We start from the raw sequence: 23,991 nt of genomic DNA, 5'->3' as shown, positions 1-23,991 counted from the left end.
GACACGACTTCGAAATTCGTGCCTTTGCGATATCGCAGCTCGAACGAAGCATAAAAGCACGTAATTTTGAGATCGATACTCCGGAACATTTTCCCGAGAGGTAGGCAACCATCGATCTGTTGGCATGTCCCCGGCAAACCGGCACGCGAGGAGCCTTCATCGCAACAAAGAATTTACATCGTGTTTCTTTGCTTCTCTTGCTTCTTCTTCAAGCCTAAACAAAACAGCGTTTATCTTAGCAACCACAAATATCGTTACCACAGTTGCTAACTTTGTAAGGTCCACTTTAAAAATTAGATGGATTTCCATCCGTGACAAGGTCGATTGTTTCTCGTTTCCTTCGAGCACAAGAAAAGAATTTAGACGATGATAGGCTACCCATGGCACGCAACCAGATCAAATTGATGATCCGTGCTTGCGAAGGACACTGCCCCGAGAACTCTTCGCGTGAGATTCTTGGCAACAACTACAAGAACTAGGAATTTACTTCTTTTCGCTTTTATAAGAACTTATACCATCCGGACGGGCCTCTCAGGTACGAAACCTTCTGGAAACGGTTTTCCGCGATCTTCTTTCGGCGAATCGATTTTCTATTTTCAATGAAATTTTTTCATCCGTCTCGTCCGACGCCTCGTTGCCAGTTAAACGGTGAAATTATCGAGCAGCTTCGGCTTCATTTGGTCATCGACCGTTGAACCGTATCCAGGAAAAATCGTTTGAAACGGTGTTTCCGTTGGTAATTTGTTCTTTTTTCGAAATGGTAACGAACCTTCGTTCCAATTCAAGCAACGTCGAACGAAATCCTACAGGTACAAATAAAGTCACAGACAGTAAGAAACGTTTGCGTTCTCCACGCGAAGTTGCGCGTTTCTACTATATCCGGTTCTCTGCTACAACGCCCGTTTCCCATGAACTCCGACAGTTTAAATACATTTCTTCCTATTAATAATTATCGGGAAAAGGCGATCGGTTCACGTCCTGATACTTTGCACGCCGAGACAGCGAAAAAATGAAAGAGTAGCTAAAGTCGGGTCGATGGACTGTCCGCGACATTTCTTCCGTAGTAGCTGGGTTATTTGCGGAATCGACGCGAACAGGGTTAATGGAAAGACAACGGCACCTTGTTGTTGCATAAAAACATCGAAGAATCGTTCTCGTATTCTGCTCCGCCGCCGAAGCAACGAAAGGCGATCTTCCGTCGTTTCCTGCTTGTTCGGAAGCTCGCCTTGTCTCGTCCGCAAGTATAGCATTTTTTGGAAATATATCGAGGATTATTCTCTGTCCATCTCTCCCGATAACATCGAGCCGCGAAAACAGTCGAAACGGACTAGAATGCTGATGAGATAGTTCGAATCGGGCGTATCCTTGGAAGGTCTTGGAACGATAGGAAAAAGGAGTACTGGAAATCCAGAGGCAGGCTAATCGTTGGAATCGGCAATTCCGGAGCGTAGCCGGCATCCGACATCGACATCCGATTTGGGAATTAATCGATCCTGTCCGTGGAAACGACAAAGACCGGAGAAGCGAGTGGAAGGCGGAAGGGCGCGTTGGTTACTCGGCGCGGCGCGGCGCGGCGGCGTGGGCGACGACGAGCGCGAGGTTGGACAGATCGGTGGGCGTCCACCGGTTCGCCCAATTGGTCGATCGAGCCGGTAATGGTCGGTGGGCGTCGGGTAAGCTCAGATGCGCGGCACGGAGTGCGCACTTGGCTGGCTTTAGCCAGCTCGTTCCATGCATCCTCGCGACTTCCAACTTCCCCCTTGCTCACCTTTACTCGCTTCGAATAAACCGCTTCGTCCGTCCACCTCTCCTACGTCGGTCGTCGCCTCCTCTTCCTCCTTCTACGATCCATGGTGCGATCGTAATCGACGCGAACGGACCCTGCGTCTTCGAGCTAGCTCTTGCCATTGCTCGCTGCTCGTATTTCTCGTCCTCTTCCTCGTCCACGACGTCCGCGTCCTCCTGTTCGTCTTCGTCAGCGCCGCTGCGCCTAGCCACGCCGCACCGCGGCGCCTTAAATCTTGATCTCACCTCGAGTAGTAGGGAGGGTGGGGGTAAAGCTAGTCTGGGTGCGCTTCGAGCCATCGAACGGAAGGCAATCTGCTCGAATCCGGCGGACCGCGAGCAGGTTAGCCCATACAAACGTTCCGCAGCTCCTTCTGTTCACCATCGACTAACGCGGCCCCCTTTTGCGCGCGTTTCATCTGCCATCGACGGGGTTCGGTCGACCAGCTGATCGGTGTCGCGGTGGAGGACTTTTGGACCGCGAGAAGATTCGGATGCCTCGAGAAAGGTAAAGTGAAAGCAGATACACGGTGGATGACCGACGAGTGAACCTCGGACTCGGCAAGGGCCGAGGGTGTCTCGAACGCGTATCGACTCAAGAGGAATCGAGCATCGATCGACGGAAGAACGGTCGATGCAGAGGAGGACTCTCGACTCGCTCGGAAACGGAAGGACCGAAGAAACTCGCGTTACCTTAAATCTGGATCCTCGCCTCGGGCGAGCAGCCGTTGTTCCCGCGAGAGCACGCAAGTGGGGGTAAGGCTAGTCGTTGGCGCGCTTCGAAAGCCCGCACGGGAAGGCAATCTGCTCGAATCCGGCGGAGCGCGAGCAGGTTATCCCGTGGTGAGCGCGTTTCTCGTCGGGCCGCTATTGGAGAAAGGAGTCGAGAGATCGGACTTGGCCGCAAGGAGAAACAGAGATCGACTCGGAGCCGTGAAACGAGCCAGGAACATCGGAGCGAAAGAGACCAAGAGGAGGGAGGAACGAAGAGAAGGGCACACACGTCCATAGGTAGTCACGAGCTTCGACGAAGCGCCTGCGCTCGCGAGCACTCCTCGCCGTCACCTCGTCGCATCGACCACGCTCTCGTCCACGTAGCCGGGACCGACAGCCGACGCGAAAGCTCGCGCCACGATGAATCGCGACCGCCGTCGGCCCGTCGGACAGAATGTCATTCTGCTTCGCTAATCGGACGCAGGAAGCCACGACGAACCGTGGCGTCGATTGGCTCCTGCGCCACCGCGACTCACCAACTGGCTCAACTTACTTGTGACTCTGTGTGGGTGTGAGTGCGAGTGCACGCGGATCGAGCCGACTCGCTGGCATCGCGAAACGTCAAAACCGAAACCGATACGATCCTCTCGGTCCGAACTTTCCGCGGAATATTTTCTTGTGCAAACACCGACACGACTCCATCCGTTGCGACGAATCGCGAAACAAGACCCACCCCCCGAATCCAGTCGCGAGTCAACAAGGGTGCGCGAAGAACCGAGGCGTAGGCGTCGGCGTCAACGTCGGGACACTGAGGGACATCGGGACGAGCCGAAAGCTGTGGAAATAACCGTCGGATGCAAAAGCAGGAAGAGGAACGGCTCGAGCTTAGGGACGGCGTAGCTGCAGAAGTGGAGGCAGAGGGGGACGGCGAGGAGGAGGAGGAGCTGGTGCCCGGTGTGGAGGGGGTGGAGGTGATCGTCTGGTGATGATGATCGGTGGCGGCGTCGCGACCCCTCCTGGTACTGCCAAGTCGGCGGCTGCGATCGACAGCGAAATGGTGCAGGTCGACGGCATTGGCAGTGGTAGTGTCAGTGGCAGTGCTAGTGGTAGTGGTAGCCCCGCGACAGGCGCGACTACTACGCGTCTCACCGCCGCCAGTAACGCCACCGCCAACAACAATAACAACAACAACAACAACAACAACAACAATAATAACGGAGACGTTGCAAATAATAACAACAACGAAGTTCACCAGGCGGTGAATTGCAGCGGCGGATCCACCGCGGCTGCCGACAAGTTTTGCTGTCACGACGACGATGCACCCGTTAGCACCGGCGTCGCGCGGCCTTGGGAACCACCCTCGCCGACCTTCTCGCAGACGAGGTCGCATCTGCTTCGAGTTCATCCGCCACATCCTCATCAACATCCAGCTGCGCACCACCATCAACAGATGACCGTGCCGCCGGTGTCTTTGATCGACGGTCAGTTTTCTCGCCTCGACATTTCTTCTTTTCTTTTCTTTTCTTTTCTTCGAAGCCCGCGAATCTCGACGCGAACGTGTACACTGTCGCGTCAATTTCGCGTTTCCCATTCGACGGATAAACCTTCGAGAATACACGACACGAGATAAACATCTAGAGTGTCGATGTCGTTGTAGCTGCCTCCGAACAAAGTACTTTTAACGAAGACTCGCGGTTGATTGCGGACGACTCCGCCAGCTATAACACGCACGCGGAGAGACAAAGACGAGCCAATTAACATCGCGATTCGTATCGTTAGCCATTTGCGAGATACTAAAACGCTTATCGTTACTATTTCTATAAGAAATTAACAGTGCTGCTACTCGTTATCGATATTAATTATTTGAGTACTTTACGTTTACCAGCACCGTGGAATAAAGTTACCAAAGAGTTCCACGTTTATTAATTTATTTATTTAACGAACGTTCGCTGAACACTTGTACACACCGTTGCCGATAATCGACACCGGGAGTAATCGATGAAACTTCTCCCAAAGAATCTGAAAATTTCCATCGAACCCGAACAGTGAGGCGCGGCGACGCGTCGGCATTGTTTGCGCGAACAATTCTTATCTACGAATAAAATTGCTACGATTAAATTTAAACGAACAAACGCAAACGCCTGTCGCTCGTTGATTTACGTTAGAATCGGGAATCAGCGAGACCGTATCTTCGTCGCGTGTCTTCTCGCTTGTACATAGTATTAAAGTCAGGAAAAAAGAGAAGCATTTTAAATCGAATTAAACGAGCGTAACAACGACGTTTCATGGTTCTCCAGGTGTGCGTCGAGACCGTCTGCTGGTTCGGTAGGTAGGTCGATTCTCAAGGGATGATACGATCTTCCCCTCTTCGCGATGATATCTCCTTTCGGAGCCCTTTGAGTGGTTAACGCGCAAGAAATCGCTGGTAATTTCGTATCTGAACGCGTCGATTGAGATTGTTTGCGACGAGGCGCCGATTTTCACGAGAGGAATGCTCGTCAAAGTCGCTGAAAATGACGCGAAACCGTCGACGGGTCTTTTCGCAAAATTTCACTTTTTTGCGAATTCGAAGAATTGATAAAGAACGAAAACCTAGAGCAAAAGAAAATGTAGGAGAGACGAAAATTGGTCGCGAGGAGAGGGTGTCGATATTTTTACGACGCAAAACGCGCAGAATTGCGTGTCTCGAACGAGCAGCGAATAGGATTTTCGTTGACTCGACGCATTCGTAGCGTTTTATCGTCGAACGATCGGCATTTTTTCGTTCGGCTGAACGTTAATTGAACGGTCCAGAGCCAGAACCGAGTCGGAAAGTCGATCTCTCGTCGTAAGATGTCCGCGAAAACGTCTACGGAGTCGTTCGCGCGATGATCCAGCTGAACGCGACTCTGGGACCAAACGGGCCTCTAAACGGACCGTCGATTCTCCCATAGACACCGAGAGAATCCTCTGATAAGGCATTTGCGGGGTGCGATCAACGCCCGAAGAATGCCCATCGAAACTGGATGCGAGCGAGGCATCTAACTACTGGTATATTCAAAGATGCTTTCCGTGGTTTACACTTGCCGAACGAAACGACGGAGAGCTACCAGCCATACTCGTTCAGAACCGGTTTCAATGCGTTACCAACAGTACGTCTTTTCGCGATGAGCTGCTACTCTCGTTGAACCTTTCGATACCCGTCCATACTGTTCGGTGCGGACGACTTCTCCGCCCGATACGGACCGCGGTTACGGATATTCGCGTACCAATAGGTCGGACCATTGCACGAGCAACGTTCAAGTTTACCATTTCGGTGCAACCGAGGTATCGAAACGTTTATCAATTTTTGTATACGCTGACGATCGGTCTATCGAAATGGTTAAAAACCATTTTTAGATTCGACTACCCCTCGATGAATCCCCTCGACCGAACCAACGATGAATCGTCCCGACGAATAAAGTCGATTTCTGCGCGACCCTTTCCACCGTGAAACGCGACTCCGGGTCGACCGCTTCGTTATCAAAGTCCATTAGTCGTTCGACTTCTTGTCGCGTCCCTTGCAAAGTATCGGAAACCAGCATCGACACCTTCCTCGTCGCAAACCTTCTCGACCGCGTTCGTTCCTTTCTCGAAATTCGCAACACCGTGAACGGGGTACGTTGTTTGCGTAAGTAAGATAGGAAGCGACATCGTTTATAGATCGGCTCGATACTCGCCACCTTTATCCAGCAGATTTTACTACCATGCCCGGCAGGTATTCCAAGGCAGGTATCGTGGTCCGGTAGTTGGCAGGTATCTTCATCTGTTCGGGCCGAGGGTCGCTTTATTTCCACCTTTTCGCTGTCTCTTCGAATCTGTATCCTCTGTCGTTGGGTAACGAGCACTCGGTTGTTCACCGTCGGACGCTAATTCGAAACTTCTGGCTGCTGGTAACGTTTCGATGGGAGCTAAAGTTGATGCATAGACGTACCAGAGCGTGTAAATCGGTTGAAATAATTTCAGTCTGTCGGAGGTCCTCTGCGGTAGCGTATCGATTGAGAAATCTTCGAGATCGAGATCCTCGGATATAAATCTGTAGGAACATTTCATTCTCGGAGCTGTAAATACGGAATCTGAGCATGAATCAAAAATTACCCGTCCTCGTTCCCTGCTAATACAACTAATTAAACGAGGACAATATTTGATGGAAGTATGCACGACTAATTGGAGTCCGTGTCCATTCGTCTCCAGGCCCATGATTTATGCTGCGTTACACGAGGATAACCCAAGTATCTCGTTGGTCGTCGGCTGAATTTATAGCCACACCCTACGCGTTTCGAGACAGGTACCCTGTTCGCCGGCGCGGCGTCCGATTTCTGCGTTCTCGTGGATTTTCGGAGCGAGCGAAGCCGAGGTCGCGGCTCGAAACGAATTCGCGTGTAATTCAGTGTGAAATTGATCGGAATCGTCCCGTAGGAATCTCTCGATCACGCGTCGGCCAGGTATCCGCCGCGGTCGTTTATCGTCCCGACAAATCTTGCCTCGTCGTTCGAAGGCTCGAACGATTTTCATTCATCGTTCGCGTTCCACGGGTCTCGAGAAGTATTCGCGCTTCCAGTTCTTTTATATCGATTATCTATCGTCTGGTGGCAATGGTCAGTCTTTTCTACGGAGCGATTTCGTGTATACGTAAAAGAATACAGAGGACTCCAGTGTCAGAAACTCGTTCAGAACCGGTTCTAGGTCTCGACGTCGATGCAACGACACGACGCATTTCTTTCTGTGCATCGGCTACTTTCGTTTTCACGACACCTCCGATAGCTTTGACACGAAACGAGCGCGGAATGCGCGCCGATGCGCCTTTCAGGGCAACCAGAACGCGTAGGTTTCGCCGATCTCGCGAGTACGATTCGAACGGATGCCTCTCGACTGTACAAAGTGCTTGCTCGACCGCTCGACATCCTTTTCTTTTCTTTTTTTTTAATACGTTAGTCGCGCCAAACGTGCACACCTTCCTAAACCTTCAATAATTCAATTTCAGACGACTTCTGGAAAACTACGATAGCAATGACACGAACAACACTCGGCGCGAGAACGTACACGACGCAAAGTAATTACAGTATTAATTCCGTCACTTGCCAACGATAATATACTCGCGGAGGACGTAAAATCTTCTCTCGACATTCTTATTCTTCCTCCTCTTGCACCGATTCCTCTTATCGTTCGTTCTGCAAACGTGGTATTCTTGTAACGATGGCGAGTCATACAATGGTATGTATATTAATCGAGTTTTCGATATATGCATATTAATGTAACGCAATGGGAAAGACTATGCCAATTTCCGACTACTTTTCAAACGGATAAAACTAAAATCCCCAAACTGTTAGCCTACACCTAATAGTTACTTTGAGCGTCATGTATCGAGGAGAAGAAATTACTGTTAGCCGGATAACGAGTGGAGAGTATTCGCGTAAAATCCATCCCGGACGGTGATCGGCAATTCGGCCAGACCATAAAAGACTAATTAATTGAACGGGCCCCTATGTAAACGAGCGGACGCGTACGCGGTCAGGCCCACTCGTAACCAGTCGAAACATCGCGTTACAAACGAGCCAGAGACCGGCCGTTTCTATCTACCTTCGGAATTTAATTTCCCGTTCACGATTCCCTTCGAAACGACGGCTGATCGTTGTCGACGAGAGACGCGTAAGATCACGCTCTCCATCGGCTCGTGGACGCGCGAACGCTACTCTTCGACACCGTCGTTCGGATCGTAAATTATCGTCCTCGCGGATCGTACGAAACGTCGTTAAGATTATCCGCCCATAAAATCACCGACTGTCCGCGAGCTGGACGCTAATTACGATTATTCTATCGACCATGATTCCTCCTGGAAATTAATTCGAGAACCGGTGAATCCGCGGCCCCGTGTATCGGCTGATTATTAACAGTGTCTCCGATCCTGGCATTTCTCGTAACGACGCTGTATCTATCTTTGAACACACCGCGAACATATCACCCATGGCAACAAACGAATATCTCGGTTTCGTTAAATGCTTTTTCAACAATTTCAAAACCCCGTCGATCTCCTCCGAATCGTTTATACGTATTTGTACCCTGGCAAACTCTTGCTTTCTTTGTACCGAAATGTTATTTTATCGCTGTTACTTTTCAAACTGATTCCGACGAAAAGCTTTTTCACTGCGTCGTACATGTTCTCGTTTTTCCGATGAAACAATATATCTACTCGCGACTACGATCCTACTTCGCAACGCCTCCGCGTGCGTACACTTGACCATAAAAGGATAGTCTACGACACGCATTTCATCTACGCGATTGTAAATTATCGTATCGATCGATCAGATTTCCTACGCTAATCGATCGCACAGTTCACTATGCGATCTGCTCGAGTAGCGTTTCTATTCATTGCCCATCTCTGATTCACGATGGCGCCGCCCGCGCCGCGCGGCATCGTGGAAAGTCGGCAACCGATCGTCGAGGAAAAAAGACTGATCTGGTTTTCGTAAACGCTAGCCGTCCATCGCGACACCCTTTTCGATCGCCTCCTCTCGTGTTCGCACCCCGCCACCACACCCCTTCGAGGAAAGATACGATCGGCGCCCGAGGCTCGAAGTAAGGCTCGCGCTGACCGAAAAATGTATCGCTCTCAATACCGTGGCCTGTTCGATCGTAAATCGTCGCCTCTCTCTCTCTCTCTCTTTCTCTCTTTCTCTTCTGGCCGAGTGGCACGAAACGAAACGTCGTCGAGATTAGCCGCCTATAAAATCACGAGGAAGTCGCGAACCGCTCCCGAGGTGTCCTTCGAGGAATTACCAAAGGGCCTTCGCACCTCTGCGTGATTAATCGCCGCGATTTCAACAGACAGATGCGACGGTTCGCAAGCTCGATATCCTCTTCGCCGAAAGATCGCATCGAGACCAAATTGCGCGCCATCGCCGCCGGATCGAGTAATTTAAATTAATTCGCTCGATTATGCCGACACTTCCACGCGATCGCTTTTGACACGCTCATTATGCCCGCATTGTCGACGAAACGAACCGTTCCCTCGATTCAGAAACGCTCAATCAACCGACGAACAGCCTATTAAGCGTTTCCCAATCTTTGTTAATCGTGAAACGCTTTTCATCTTACGATAACAAGTATTCGAGTGAAAAACATACGATTATTAACGCAATATAGATAACAAAGATATGTCAACTTGTACGTTGACAGGCGCGAGATTCGTGTACGAGTACACGTGTCTTCGGTTGGTTGGGCTATTCGTTCGATGCGCGGCTTCAGAGAAACCAAAGAGGAGAACGCGCTACTAGATACTATTTAAGGTATCGTTACCTAATATTTAATCGCGTTATGTCACTTCTAGGCGTGAGCTTGCAAAACTGTACCGCGGGGCCATTTGCTAGCGGTAATGGCGGCGGAGCCAGTCGACAACGATTGTTGGAGCTGTCGCATGGATTAGGTGCTCTCAGACACTACAACGATCTGGCCAACCATGTGTTGTCGTTGAATCAACAAGGTGCTGTCGTCACGAAACTTTTGGGTAAGTTGTCGATATCTAGTGTTTTTTGGAAATTATTCAACCTGGAACTGTAGTTTAATTAACCGATAATAGAGCTAACGATGGTTAGGAAATTGATGTCGGTTTCAGTTTGGCGTCAATAGAGAAAATTAGCATGCAGTCGTAGGCAGTCGTTTAATAAATTAAATATCAGATCGTGGCATAAATCATTGCGTACTTTGCTGTGCGAGTTTTTCGCCTACGCGCTAACTGCCACATTAACAAACATTGATCGATTGTTTGCATTTGGACGACCATCGAACGTTGATGCTATAGGTTAAACGGGACGGTAGATAATTGACTAAAAAATCCTTATTTTGTTGCAAGAAGTTGTTGAAAGTAGAAGAAAGACCAAGTTTTCTTCTTCTGCTTCTCGTTCGTAAAGTGTGATTGTAATTGTAAGCTGATTGACGATGACATCGGTGCATTCGTTTTAGAGTCGACAAGTTTTTTCTTTTAGGCAATCTATATTGCCTTCGTTTCGAAGTTTATAACGAACTGCACTCTACACTGGCTGCTGCGTTCATCAGTAAAGTTTACGACAGCGTTTACCTATTCCGAAGCTAAAACGACTTTTTGCGAAACAAGAAATTAAACGACGCGACGCATTGAAATCGACACTGAACTAGTTCTCGAAGACGAATAAACCGAACTCTACCAAAGACGAGCCGATAAATTAATCCAAAGATAGATAAAAAAGAACGTACGAGAAAATGGTCGCTCCGTGGATGATTAAGGGTGTTTCTGTATCGCGTACAAGCTATTTAAGAAAAGATGCTTAAAATTTTTTAGGTGAAATTCTTGTACGAGTTCTCTGCAGTTTGTTGCGCACTCGTTAAGTATATCCGATGCCAATCAATTTCTATACGGTGCCATTATCCGTCTACTATTCTCGTGAAGCGTTGGCAATCTCTGAGCGATAGCGATCCCCCCGTCGAAATCTTTGCAAATCAAACGACGCGCGACGGACGATTTCCTGATAAAATCCGAGAAAGGTTAAGTCTGCCTTTGGGTAATGATAGACGCGGAACATCTCCGTGTATTCGAATAGCGATCGTTTAGCCGAGCGAAACCGTCGTGCCGAGCAACGTGCGCGAAATCAGTTACGCCAGCCGCTCGTGCTACGTTCGTTGCAAAAGGAGAAGAAGAAGTTAAAATTGGAAAAGCAAATAATCCGTAGAACGATTCGAGGCTCGCGGCTATCGATCGCTATTATTTTCCTGGACGTGGAGCAATTACTCGCTCGTAATAGCGTATCCGTCCCTTCGTTAGACTATCCGGATGATCCAAGGATACCGCTCTAATCGCGTCTAATGCTCCGCAACACGGAAGCAACCGATTCGCTCGCAGTCTCTTCTAAACGCCTACAAAAGAACGAAAGTTGCGCGTTCCTGAAATCTCGAGCGCATTATTCTCGTTACTCGAACGAGAACCCGCTGACGATTTATGCTGCAACGAGCGTTAAGAAAAAACGGCGGCCTTTCGAGCTCGTTAGCCGGTGGGGATTAACTCTCGTAACAGCCGTTTCTTTTGCCCGTAAAACATGAACTTGGTCGGTTCGCGCGTTCTCGAATAATTCGTCAATAATTTCCTCGATCCTTGGCGTTTCTTTCGCGTTCCCTGTTACTTGGGCCAAGTACTTTCCCCAGGAATTTTGCTGGGAATTACAAACATTTCTACGAGAAACTGACCGACAACGACCGCGTAAACAAAAAATTGGGAAAATCGGTAAACGAACAAAGATGTTGAAATTTCATGATCGGTATTCTCGATTCCATCGACACAATTCCCAGCCATCGGTCGGCCAACGAGTTTCTATCGAGGCTAAAAATCTATTTTCTTTCCAAGCATTAGCGATGTCAATAGCTTCCAGACACTCGGGAGTCTGCGGTTCATCGATCAAGCTCAACGTTAGAACCTAGTCTCGACTTTCCTGTTCGCAGCAATCCTGCTATTCCGTGCTTCGAGTTCCAGGACGATACAAATAAAATGCAAATAATCTATTTACACGACAATATCTATTTGGGTGCCTTAAAAATAATCCCCATTGCTGACGATATACATATACCAACGGTTTATGTAAGATCGTCAGCATCGGTGGAACTCGATTTCTCTATCGCCCTCGATTCGTTTGTCGTCTACCTGTCATAATCGAATCCTTCGCAGCCTATACGCGGCATCGTGAACATTAAATTTCATGGAAACTCTTTGCTCGGCAAATTTCTACAAGATGAAAATTACCGAAAGCTTCGAATTTCGTCTCGCGTAAACGTTTACCAAACACAGATTATTCGACAAACTTGGTTTCCTAAATGTAAAGATATCAACGACAATTACAACGACAATTTAACGAGGCAAAAAGAACTGGATACTACGTTTCGCTGCTTTTCGCAAACGAGTTTGTTCTGGAAGTTCTGGCGCGAAGAAGCAGAGCCAGTTAAGCAAAAGCTGTTGGACTCGGCGCGCACGGTGCTCTGAATTCCAGCAAAAGCAGGAATCGTCGATCGTCGTCATCGCCGAGGGACGTTTTATCACGGATGAGAGTGGATAGGCGAGTCGAGTTCGGCGGGCAGGTGTGAAACGATTCACGGGAAAATATGGTCTGGTCGGCGGTGGCGTCCGTGCGGACGGGAGCTCGCTCCACGAGGAGGAAGAAGAAGAACGCAGAACGTGGCCGGCCAAAGCAATAAAAAATGGAGGCGAGCCACCGAGCATCGGTGGAACGCCGCGCCGGTTTCTCTCTTTCTCGGGTGGCTGCTGGGTTGCCTCGGTCCTCGTTAACTTTACGAGCCGCTCGTAAAAATACCGTTCGGGCTGCTCTCTCGGCTCTCCGGTAATGTCTTCATCTCCACCGGATACGGACTCCTTAGGCGTCCCGAGGTGAATATAATGTACCATAATCAACTGGCCAATTACTTAACAGCGGCAAATAATTAATCCGTTGACTCCATCCGTGGTCCCTGGCCGCGAGAGAAACGATTCCTCTCGGCCGCACCGGAATCTATTTACCCCGATCGACGGGGACACGCTCCCATCTCGAGAATGAGAGAGCACGCGACCGATACCATCTGTCTCGCCAGCAGCGTCGCCATTTCGCTATTATTTATCGTTTATCCTTAATAGAAACGGTAGTACACAAATATTCTTTTAAAATTGAAAAGAAATTTGAAAAGAGATCGATGGCTGTAGAACTTTCAGTCGATAGGCGATTGCTGCGTGCTAGTTACAGTAAAAGATAGATACGATAAGATGACGTAGGTTGCAAGAAAAGAAACAGATGCTGCGATATGGTCGTATAATCTAATTGGAGCGGACAGTATCGATGACGGTTAGTTCAGAAGAGTCGTAGGAAGGATCGAACGAAACGATGTAGTTGGGATATTTGTAAGCGTTTTATTGACTCTCCATCGAACTCCATCGTGTATTCGTCTTCCGCCTCGAAGTCGGCGTGTACGACGGACAAATTCGTCGAGAAAGATCTCGCCGCTCGAATACACACCGGGTGCTTATAACAACGGAGTGTTTAACGAGCAGCTCTATCAGCGCACGATAAATTCCGTTGAACCGGCAAGAAGAATGTAACGCGGAACGACCGACATCGTCTAATTTCTTCGATGCCCCGATAATTAATTCGAGCGTCCGCTATCGGTCCTCTTATCCGCGAACAACAAGATCGATCGTTGCGATCGTCGACGATGGAACGAAAACCCTTGAGAGCACGGAGTGAACCGAGGTATGGTTTTGTTCGTCAACGACCGTATGGTTACCCGAACGGTGGCCTGTTCCTCCACGATTACGTCTATTTCCCATCACACTTTCGTAATGGCGAACGTCTCTTTTTCTCTCGAGAAAGTTGCGAAAATGTTTACGCTGATCGTGATCCATCCTCTTAATTCGCAATCGATTTTTCTTTCTCGTTGCGGTACGAGCGACTGACGTCGCGACCTCGATATTCGACGTCCATTGGTCCGCGTATGCGTCCATTTCGCTGGAGTAAGTAAGTACGCAGCCAGTAGGTATAGGAATCGTGGCTTCGTGCGGTTTCTTTCATTAAATGAGCCTGTCTCGAAAACGTTTCGTACACGAGCATCGTGCACACTTGCACGCGGGACAAAGTGTAAAGCACAGAGAATGAAAAACAGAGAGAGACGGAGACGGTGAGGAACAGAGAAAAAAAAGAGAGAGAGAGACCAGGTCGAAGTAAGGAATTTGCTCGAGGCATGGATACCTATTAGGTGGGTACATCGTTTATACCCGGCACGCACTTCACCCGTGGGAGCGCACGCGATATCCTGCCGGCTTAAGCCATCATTATTGTTATTAATAATGGTACGTAACGACCGATAATTGCTCAAGTCTGCCTGCGCCTCTGGTTTCCATTACCTTGCCAACGCCGTCCGTTTCGAGGACTCTCCTGTGGACGTTTCGAGTTCACGAAGATATCGGCGACCTTTCAAACCACGCAACGCGCAACTATCTCCTGCGTTCCTATCCACGATCAAAGTGAACCCCTCGCGGAAAAAGGTTCGAACAAGTTGAAACGTTGGATCGGCTCGTTAAAAAAAATGTCGAACGTCGAATCATCGGATTTATCGGGAAACGTTTGCGGCACGGTGTAATCGTCTTTGCGACTTCGAAGACCTATTTTCGTCGAAAGATTCAATTGTTCTACCATCAATCACCGCATTATCTCGCCGTTTGTTGGTCTTCGTATTTATGCATTCACGTAACACCTGTGCATCTCTGACGCATGACCCGTCAGTTTTTCGCGTCGCCATCATCGATAATGATACCGCGACACGTTCTACAATTACTCGAGTCTCGTTGCGCCTTCAGCTTGAATTATGCAGTCAGACCTGTACGGTTCGAGCGTCGACTCTCCCCGGGGAATCGCAACCCGTGGGACCTAGAACGAAGGGTGAAGTAGTAAAATCAATGATAACCAACGCGAGTCCGCCGCGGAAGAAGCGTCTAAGCGAAGCCTGCCTGTGGCTAGCTGTAATATGAAGTAGCGCGTTGCGATCGTCGTACGCGGATCTTTGACTAGGGTCGAAAAATTACATCTCAAATGGAATAGAAAAACGAGAGAAGAGTCGGTCAACAGCGAACGATCGATCCAGTCTGTTTGGCGATTTAGTAACGATTTACAATTTCAATCGACGCGTACATGATTGCCGTAGATGGCAATTGGAAAAGAGAGAGAGAAGGTGATCGTTTAATTCGAGTGACGGTACGATTTTCAATGGTCAGTTCCAGAGACGATTAGCTAATCCGGAGGAGCTCGAGGCGGTACTCTCGTGCCGAGAGAGGCGAGAAATATAACGAAGCAGCATGGCAGCCTGAACAAGTATCGGAAACGTTACACGAGCGTCTATTCCGCGATCGGCTCGTATTAAATATCTCTGATTATCGCAGGCTATCGCATGCCGGTATCGTTTCACGCGCTAAGCTTCTAATGACTGCGCCATGGGCCCGCCCAGACACGATAGGATTAGTATCCGATGTCGAGCATGTATACTCCTCGAGATTTCAACCAAGGATGAGCTAGTATCGCTTTGCATCTCCATTTTGTCGATGCGAAACTCGGCACTTTTTGCTCGAATGTGGGTAGCGTATTAGCCACACGAATAATGGCTCGTCCGAGGTAACTTGTTATTTATGAAACTAGTAATTATTGGAATTAAATAACCCGTAGAATTAATAAAACGTAATTATAAATTGCCAATAATGGTACAAATTAAATTTCATATTCAAATATCGTTCTAACATAATACCGGTCGTTTGCGGCGCTAATCATCGAACGTGTTCGTCGAATCGCGATAGTCGCGCGATTATCCGAAACCATGGAGGATTCGGTTGGACGGCGCGGCGTTGAATACGACACGAGACGCGTAAACGCGGTCTGGTATCGGAGTTTACGAGCAATTTTATCGCGTACCAAGAGTATTGCCCGTACAACTCGGTCCTTGAAACTCGGTCTAATGTGTTTCAGGTACGCTACGTCCGCCAGGTTTAATCGGTGGCAGTAAGCCAAAAGTTGCGACGCCGGCCGTAGTCGCCAAGATCGAGCAATACAAGAGAGAAAACCCGACCATCTTCGCGTGGGAGATTCGAGAGAGACTCATCTCCGAAGGTAAGCACGATCTTTCCAGTATTCTCGCTTTAGAATTGATAAGTCCCCGTTAATGAATACGCGTGTCCAAGACGAGGCCCGGCGCGGAGTACTTAAAAATTGGGAAGGGATTATTAGGAGACGACGCGAACCGAAATAGCTTGTCGTGCGTTTTGTTTTTTGCGCATGTAGGAAAGTGACTTCGAACGATAGATTACAGACGAAATAACGGAAAATGTGTGGCTGTTCTGTATAAATTGGCAAGGATGTCAACAGGTTCGTTGCAGGTTCGGTAAACGTGTAATTGCCGCAAACCAGCGAGCAAACTTCTCATTCGATTATGTTACAAGTTGTGTGTTTCTTTCATCAGTGCAAATCGTTCCGTAATAATAGTCGCATGTGTCTGCGTACAACGTACAATTGTACCGTAGAATCAAGAAACTCTACCATGGCCTTGTTCAACGACACACTTTATTCTTTTCAAAGCGAGAATCGACGCGTCCGGGCTCGCATCGCATACCTACTTTCGTACGATCAACGGTCTTCTCTTACCTTCGCTTATTACAATAATTATCCAAATTCGCATTCAAGTTCTTCCTACGTTACAGGAACTCTCTCGTTAAAAGCGTGTTTGAACGTCATCCGCGCGTGATTTACATGAAAATTAAGAGTATTCGGGAACGTAGAAAGCACCGGATGCGGGGCGTATCGTCTACGATTTCAAAAGGACAACATTCTGAAAACATTCCGTAAAGGTCGACGCGAGAAACGCGAATCGAATAAAACATTTTGTCAACGATGTAATATCGCGACTCGACGAGGCGGTAGTTTTGACTCGTTTATTTTCGAAACGTAGTAGATAATGGTTGTACGGAGATTGGTAAATATTGGTCCGTACAAGTTTCTTTTCCGCTTAGCATTAAAATCCCTCGATCGATGTACGTACACTTATAGGACGAAAGATTACGAGAGAGTGTATAAATCAGAGCGTTCCAGAAGAAGCACCCTCTGTACTTTGCAGGCGTCTGCAGCAACGCTACAGCGCCATCCGTGAGCAGCATCAACCGAATACTGCGGAATCGCGCCGCGGAACGGGCGGCTGCGGAATTCGCAAGAGCAGCCGGATACGGATTGTACGCCGCTGGGCCGCATCCGTATTTCAACAGCGCCCATCAGCATCCGACGACGAGCCACCATTTGCCCGCCGGCTGGCCGGCGCCAGGGGCGACGGGACATCCTTGGATGTTGCCGCCGTTGGCTACCGGAATCTCAGGCGCTGCTTCCGCTCTGCTGCTGCCCCCGTCCTTGAGCCCAGGAGCTGCCGCTGCCGCGGCCGCAGCCGCCTCCGCGTCGGCGGCAGGCACAGCGGACCACTCCCTGCACGCTGACGCGATCGCTCGGGGATATTTGCAAGGTGATCATCGATCCCTCGAATATTACCTTCGAAATCGATCAGCCGTGGACCAGTGTTACTTGTTATCCTAACAATTTATATCGTATTAAACGTTTAAATTCAATGATAAACGCGCGCGGATTGGATGCTACAGATGCTAAAGGTAACGAGTTGTAGACGACAATCGTGTCGTAAAGTTGAAACTTTGGAAAAACGACATATCGTACGTGCCAGTCCAATGCTCTTACTATAGTTCTAATTGGCATAGACTCGATTCATTGTGTGTTTCGTGCTACTCGTGAGTCATTCGTTGGACTGGGAAATGGGACGCGTCGAACAGCCACGGTCTAACACACGCGTCGCACCGCGCAGTTCGGTTCAATCCAAATCCCGCATTGTCTTGGACGATTATGATGAATAGTTTCGAGCATAATTGTTCGACTGCATCGTACGTCACGTTGCGCTATCAAGGACGATTAGCTGCACGCGTTCCTTGTGCATTTCCTTGGTATCCGACCCAACGGTTAGAGACTACCAGCAGTCCCTATCGCGGGCAGATCGGTCAGTTCGTTTGAGCCAGGGCTTGCACTTGCGAAGATTAAGGAATATCGAAATGTAGATTCGTGATTTTCGTAATAATATTTTGATAATAATTATCGGGATGAAAATTGGCGGTAACGAGAACTTGTTACTCGAAATAAGATTTTATTCGAACACGTTGTTCACGTTTGAAACGTAAGCGGTCCCGGCCTCGTTCGATCCCCGAAAGGCACTGATCGACGAAGCGCGGGCTGCTAATAGAAAAAGCTGGCTATTTGTCTGCGCAGACGGTGACGGAGACGACGGAAGTTTAGACGGATCGGAGCAGCCCAAGTTCCGACGAAATCGCACCACTTTCAGTCCGGAACAGCTGGAGGAGCTCGAGAAAGAGTTCGAGCGTTCTCACTATCCTTGCGTGTCTACGCGCGAACGACTAGCCTCCAAGACCTCTCTCTCGGAAGCTCGTGTACAGGTGAGGATCAATTCCATCCCAGATATCTTTCTCGGAGAGCTTGCACGATGGTTTCGCAAGGGCACGTTCTCGATCACGGTTTCCCTTGCTTCTCGTCTTCCGACTCTTTTTTTCTGAAGCAAACGCCGAAAGCGACCGTCGCGGAAGAATAGGCCCGTGCTTAGGCGTGCAGCCCTCCGAGCCTTAGAAATTTGATCACGAGCCTTCTAACGACCTAACTCGTGACTCTTAGGTTTGGTTTTCCAACAGACGGGCAAAGTGGCGTCGTCATCAGCGTATGAACCTCTTAAAGCGTTCGCCACCGCCACCTCCACCGCCTCCGCCGCCGCCGCCACCGCAGCAGCAGCAGCAGCAGCAGCCACCGCCGCCGCCGCCACAGCATTCCGCATCCGGTATGGAAATAAGCCGTACGTCAAGCTGCTCAATCGCCGGAATGGGAGGAGAAAGTAGCGCGTTCCGCGCGGTCGTCGCCAACTCCTCGTCCAGAGAGACGACGGATAGGAACGAGAGGATCGACAGGGTCGATCCGGTCGCCAAACAGCCCGAAAGAAAACCGAGCGCCTTCAGGATGATCAGTCAGTTGGTCGGCGAGGATTCGCCAAGCATACCAAGGCCCTCGAGCCCGACATACGACCACCAAAGGCACGGATCCAGCCTCGGCCCAGGAGCTCCATCCGACTCGGCGAACAAAGATGACTCGGAGCACATCGACGACGAGGAGGACGACGAAGAGATCGACGTTCAAGACTCGGACCAGGACGTTCCCTCCTCGCCGACCGTTGCCTGGCGGGATCACTGGACGGATCAGCAACCCTTGGAACTGACCAAACACGATCGTTGAATATCTTCTCCGCGCTCGACGACCAACGATCGATCGATCGATCGGTGCACGGTGTTGTGCTACGTTTGGAAATCCATCGATCCGAATTCGAACCTTGTCGCGATTTCATCGTCTCGTATCGAGAACGCTAAAATCAAAGTACTCCGAAAAAACTCTCGATCCGTTTCCGTAGATCGCCGGTGAACCGTCGAGTCCCGAGCTCAGGCGGAACAACGAACTCGATTCGATCCTGAAATTTGAACATGAACTCTAAATTGCCGGTTCAGAATCTCATCGAGGAACGGTAACGAATGGGAGAGCCGTTCTATCGTTTGCTTAATATCTCTTACTCTTTATTCGTATCGACGAGCTTCGGCCAATCGCACTTGGTACTTGTGCAGTTTCATCGGTGAGGTCGTACGACCGCATCGCCCAGATTTCGTGCTAGCAAGAGCCCCGAAGATGCGAAAGGTAGCTGAGAAATTTCTTTGCTTCCACGATCGTCTCGGAATTTGGACCAACTAGCAGATTCGACGACGAAACGCGAAAATATTGCTCTTTGTACCAAAAATATTACTTATTCCACGAAGAAGAGTCTTTTTCAATATTAGGGTGTCCAAAAGGAAAACGACCCGGGCCTTTCTCGATTTTCGAGAGAGCCTCCTGTACCTATACAGCTACTTACTACGATTACGGTCCATTTATTACGATTAAGATTACGCTAAGTGCTACGAAGATCGTTGTGTAACGTTAAAGCGCAATATACGCCGGGGTCGTTGAGACGTTCGTCATCGTCGGCCGTGAATCATCGGCGATTTTAGATAGGTAATTAATTGCTTGCTCGATACGTATCGCCTACCGATCGTCAACGGTGCGCTTTTAGAATTCCACGCGGCGTCGGCGAGACTTCTGAAAGACGCTTAAACGTGCAACGCGCAGAGACAGTGTCCGAGCCTATTTGGAACTAGTCCTAGCCGAATCATTATTGCCGCGGATAATGTATCGTCTAGGCACAGCATAGATAGGAGTAGGTGTCGAAAGGATAAACTCTGTAAGCAAACTCTGTTAAATCGACTTTTATTTAAATGAATTCGTTTGTAAATATCCACACGGCTTTAATAATGCTCTTTTACAATCCAAAACGTCTTTGAAACGATTCGACATCACACGCTCCCACTCCCCCTCACCCTCCCCTTGCCACCAATATGAATCCAGGAGATTCGAATCCAAAGATAATTTTCTCTAAACTTGCATATCGTATGTTTTCCTTTATATTTCAGTTTACCAGCAAACCGTGAAAGTTGCTACGGTGACTTTGATATAGGAACAACAAGTTTGACGAAGGAATGAAAAGATATCGAGGCAGGTGGTGGAAAATTTAATTTTGCAACGTAAAGTCGAGGCGAGCTGATTTTTTGTGGAATAGAGTTATACACGGAAGAATTTGTAACTTTTGAATTTTGCGGGAACGACGCGCGAGAAGAGACGAGACGAGACGAGACGAGACGAGACAAGACGAGACGAGACGAGACGAGACGAGACGAGACGAGACGAGACGAGACAAGACGAGACGCGCGAGCAGGAGGACGGGCGAAAGACTCGTCGACGATTAACTCGAATCTACGGTTTCGTTGGGCTCGCAAATAAGGAATCTGCGCGCGAAACTGGTTTCTCGGCGACACTCTTTCGGGACACGGGCGGAATCGGTCGTTGGCGGACAGCACGAAAACACCGGATCCACCGACATTTCGGATATCGTGGTCCCCGTCAGCGGTTAACGCGACTACCAAATTTATAACCACGATTGGACCGGGGATGCGCGCACGGCAGAGAAAGAACGAACGATCGGAAGAGAAGGAGATTCGAGGCTGGACAAGGAACCGGGACCGTGAGACCAAAAAGGACTCGGTCGCGTTGTAATTGAAACAAACGTGACAAACGCTCGCTTTACGGTGTTGCAAGCCAAACTCTGTGGGCAGTTGCAACGTCGAGGGGTCGGAAGTTTATTTAGAATTTGCTAATCTCGGACGAACCGGTGGGTGATTATCGTCAAGAGTCGTTGGGAAGAAGGACGTCGTAGAACGAAACTGTAGCGAATCCGCTAAGGCTGTTAGTTGTTGCCCGTTTCGCGAATCTTTCTTTCCTCCACGTGTTTCGTGTAATCGAAGTAAAGAATGCAAAATACACTCCAAGAGATCCATTTGAATCGAGGAATCGGTATCCCGGGCGGTGAAATCGGCCGCACAATAGAAGAGAAAAGAAAAAAGAGAAAAGAGAAAAGAGAAAAGAGAAAAGAGAAAAGAGGAAAGAGGAAAGAGAAAAAGAAAAAGAAAAAGAAAACGGGAAGGGTAGAGCGTACAAAAGGCACTGGGCCATAGACTCGGGGCGCGGAGAACGAGACAGAGGAGAGGGATCGACGTTATTGTAATGCGAACAAACTTGCGAAAGGCATTAACACTAGTGGTGGGTGAGGATCGTTCGGCACTCCCACCGTAAAAGAAAGAACAAGGGACGAGCGGAGCGAGCAGCCGAGCACACGCGGGAAACAGGGTGGCTGGAGGAGAAACTTGAAGAAGAGGAGGAGGTGATCGCCGCGCCGGTGAGGAAAAGGTGAGGAGAGGAGAAGGTTCGGGCAACGAACAGAAGGAGGGATCGTCGAACACATTCAGGCAGTCAGCCACGAGAAACGAGAACGTAACAATTACTATCTGAGACCGATCGGTACGGTAAGATTAACGATCTTACTCGTACCGGGCACGTCGGGGCCCGTCTTAGCCGCGATTGCTCATGGGAAGAGCGTGGGGCCGACGTTAAAGTCACCTCCTCCTTTGCTCAATGAGATATTGCCTGCCGAGCGTAGCGCACCTTTCCGTGCACGCTGAATCGCGCGTGCTTCCCTTCCTCTTTGTCCTTTTCGCCTTCCACGCTACGCGAACGCGTACCTTCCGCCCGAAGAAAAATACCTCCGATAGGCCGATAGCTAAACACCGCGACGAGGGACGTTTTCCGATTCACGCGGAAGCTCCGTCCAGATGCGTCTCCGTTTCGGCCGGTTAACCTCTCGAACGCGATCTTTGTATCGCATCATCCGACCTGTCTTCGGAACGAGTAGTCGAATGTCTCTCTTTCGTTTATGTCAAATTGGAGACGCAACAATTTGCTCTATAAGATCGTTCGTCCCGTTCGAGAGTAAAGGGGCGCAGTAGCATCTCGGACCGTCGAGTTTTCGTCGCACGAGAATTGCTACGGATACGATGGAAACGGTAAAATACATGGTCCTAATTCGGTAAGCTCGATTCTTCGCAAAAAGTGAACGTGCGACGCGCGAACGACACGAAGATCCGAGGAACGAACAGATCCGAACAGCCTGAAGGGTGGGGAACTGGGAGAAAAGGGTGGCATGGTCCCAGCCATAATACGCGAGAAATCGTGAATTAGTGAGCGTCTTTTTGAGCGAGAGAGCGGACGAAGGAAAGGAGTGCCCGATGATTTCTCGCCCAATTAGAGTCGACCGGGCTATAAACTTCTTCGCGGATAAGATAGGACCTCGGTTTTCTGTGTTCCGTCCGAGGTTGGAAACGGGGGATTGAGGTGGCGAACAGCCGTAATGTCCCGCTTCAGCCCGGAAGCCTTCCAGGTCGCATATAGGCCGGGAATCTGTGGCTGGGTGGGAAAAAGATAGACTCGGTCGTTCGAGAGAGAAAACGGCGAGGGTGTCAGGGGGAAGACCGAGGCAGAAGAGTGTACCTGAGCATTGGGACGGAGCTAATTGGCTCGTCCACTGACCATTGAAACCGCCGTCCTGGTATCGTCTTCGATCCACGGAGCACATATACGTGCCAACGTTTCAGGACGATCAATTAAACGGAAATGGCCGAGAGATATCCCACGAGAAACAGACGTTCTCGCACGTCCCGAGCACCGCCGGTTTCACCTTGGCTTGCGCCTGCCAAGAGGACGCCTTGCCTTTTTCACCGGTCAGAATTTCTAAAGCGGGACTCGACGAAACACCACGGTGACTCTTTTGCGCGGGAACCCGAGTTCTTCGTTCGAAATCGATCGATCGAACGTTGCGTCGGTCGAGAGGGTGAGTTTCGAATCGCAGGTCTCGCATCGTTCGCCGAGGAAGGATTTCCGTCGCGAGATCGTTTCCACGAAAAACGTAGTGCGCGTATCCTACCCGTTCGTAAAGCACCGTTCCCTACATAAATTCCGTCCGCATTAGCAGGCGGGTTCGATTTTATTTTACGTAATCGGTTGGTCCTCGAGGGAATACGCTCCCAGGACGTAACACACATTCTACCAAGCGTGTTTTCTCTCTCTTCCTTTCTCTACCTCTCCCTCGGTTAGTCTCTGGTCTCCGTCGTCGGGCTCGCGTGCAACCTGCGTATACGTGGCTTGCTCGCGCAGACCTCTCGGGTTGTGTTTGCGTGTGCACGTAGGGCCAGCGAGCGAAGTAATGGCGCAGAAGCCAACTCCTACTACTCTTGCGGTCTGAAATGAGTCGACTAGGATGGTGTCGACGTGATGTACAGCGACAGGGTTGATAGCGTTACAAGAGCTACTAACCCTCCTCCCTTGCATACCCCCTGTCTCGCCCCACCCGACGATCCTC

General features: G+C 49.5%; 1 protein-coding gene across 3 annotated transcripts; it reads left to right on the top strand.

Annotated features, from left to right (window-relative positions):
- Window positions 1–2,238: 2,238 nt before the first annotated feature.
- Window positions 2,239–21,691, top strand: LOC128873294 (paired box protein Pax-6-like). Of its 3 annotated transcripts, none has more exons than XM_054116779.1 (6): window positions 2,239–3,980; window positions 9,845–10,021; window positions 16,032–16,172; window positions 17,173–17,565; window positions 18,372–18,556; window positions 18,806–19,145. In XM_054116779.1, the coding sequence occupies exons 1-6, from the start codon at window positions 3,485–3,487 to the stop codon at window positions 19,004–19,006; spliced, it is 1,593 nt and encodes a 530-aa protein (XP_053972754.1). In that variant the 5' UTR covers window positions 2,239–3,484; the 3' UTR covers window positions 19,007–19,145. The 3 variants fall into 3 exon arrangements, with proteins under 3 accessions (XP_053972754.1, XP_053972753.1, XP_053972752.1); XM_054116777.1 differs by having other exon boundaries at window positions 2,243–3,980; window positions 18,789–21,691; XM_054116778.1 differs by lacking the exon at window positions 17,173–17,565 and having other exon boundaries at window positions 2,240–3,980; window positions 18,789–21,691.
- The last annotated feature ends 2,300 nt before the right edge of the window (window positions 21,692–23,991 follow it).

Source organism: Hylaeus volcanicus, chromosome 3 (assembly GCF_026283585.1).
Source record: "Hylaeus volcanicus isolate JK05 chromosome 3, UHH_iyHylVolc1.0_haploid, whole genome shotgun sequence".
Classification (NCBI taxonomy): Eukaryota; Metazoa; Arthropoda; class Insecta; order Hymenoptera; family Colletidae; genus Hylaeus; species Hylaeus volcanicus.
The sequence above is the reverse complement of the archived record's forward strand: the minus strand, read 5'-3'. Positions and strand labels throughout refer to the sequence as shown.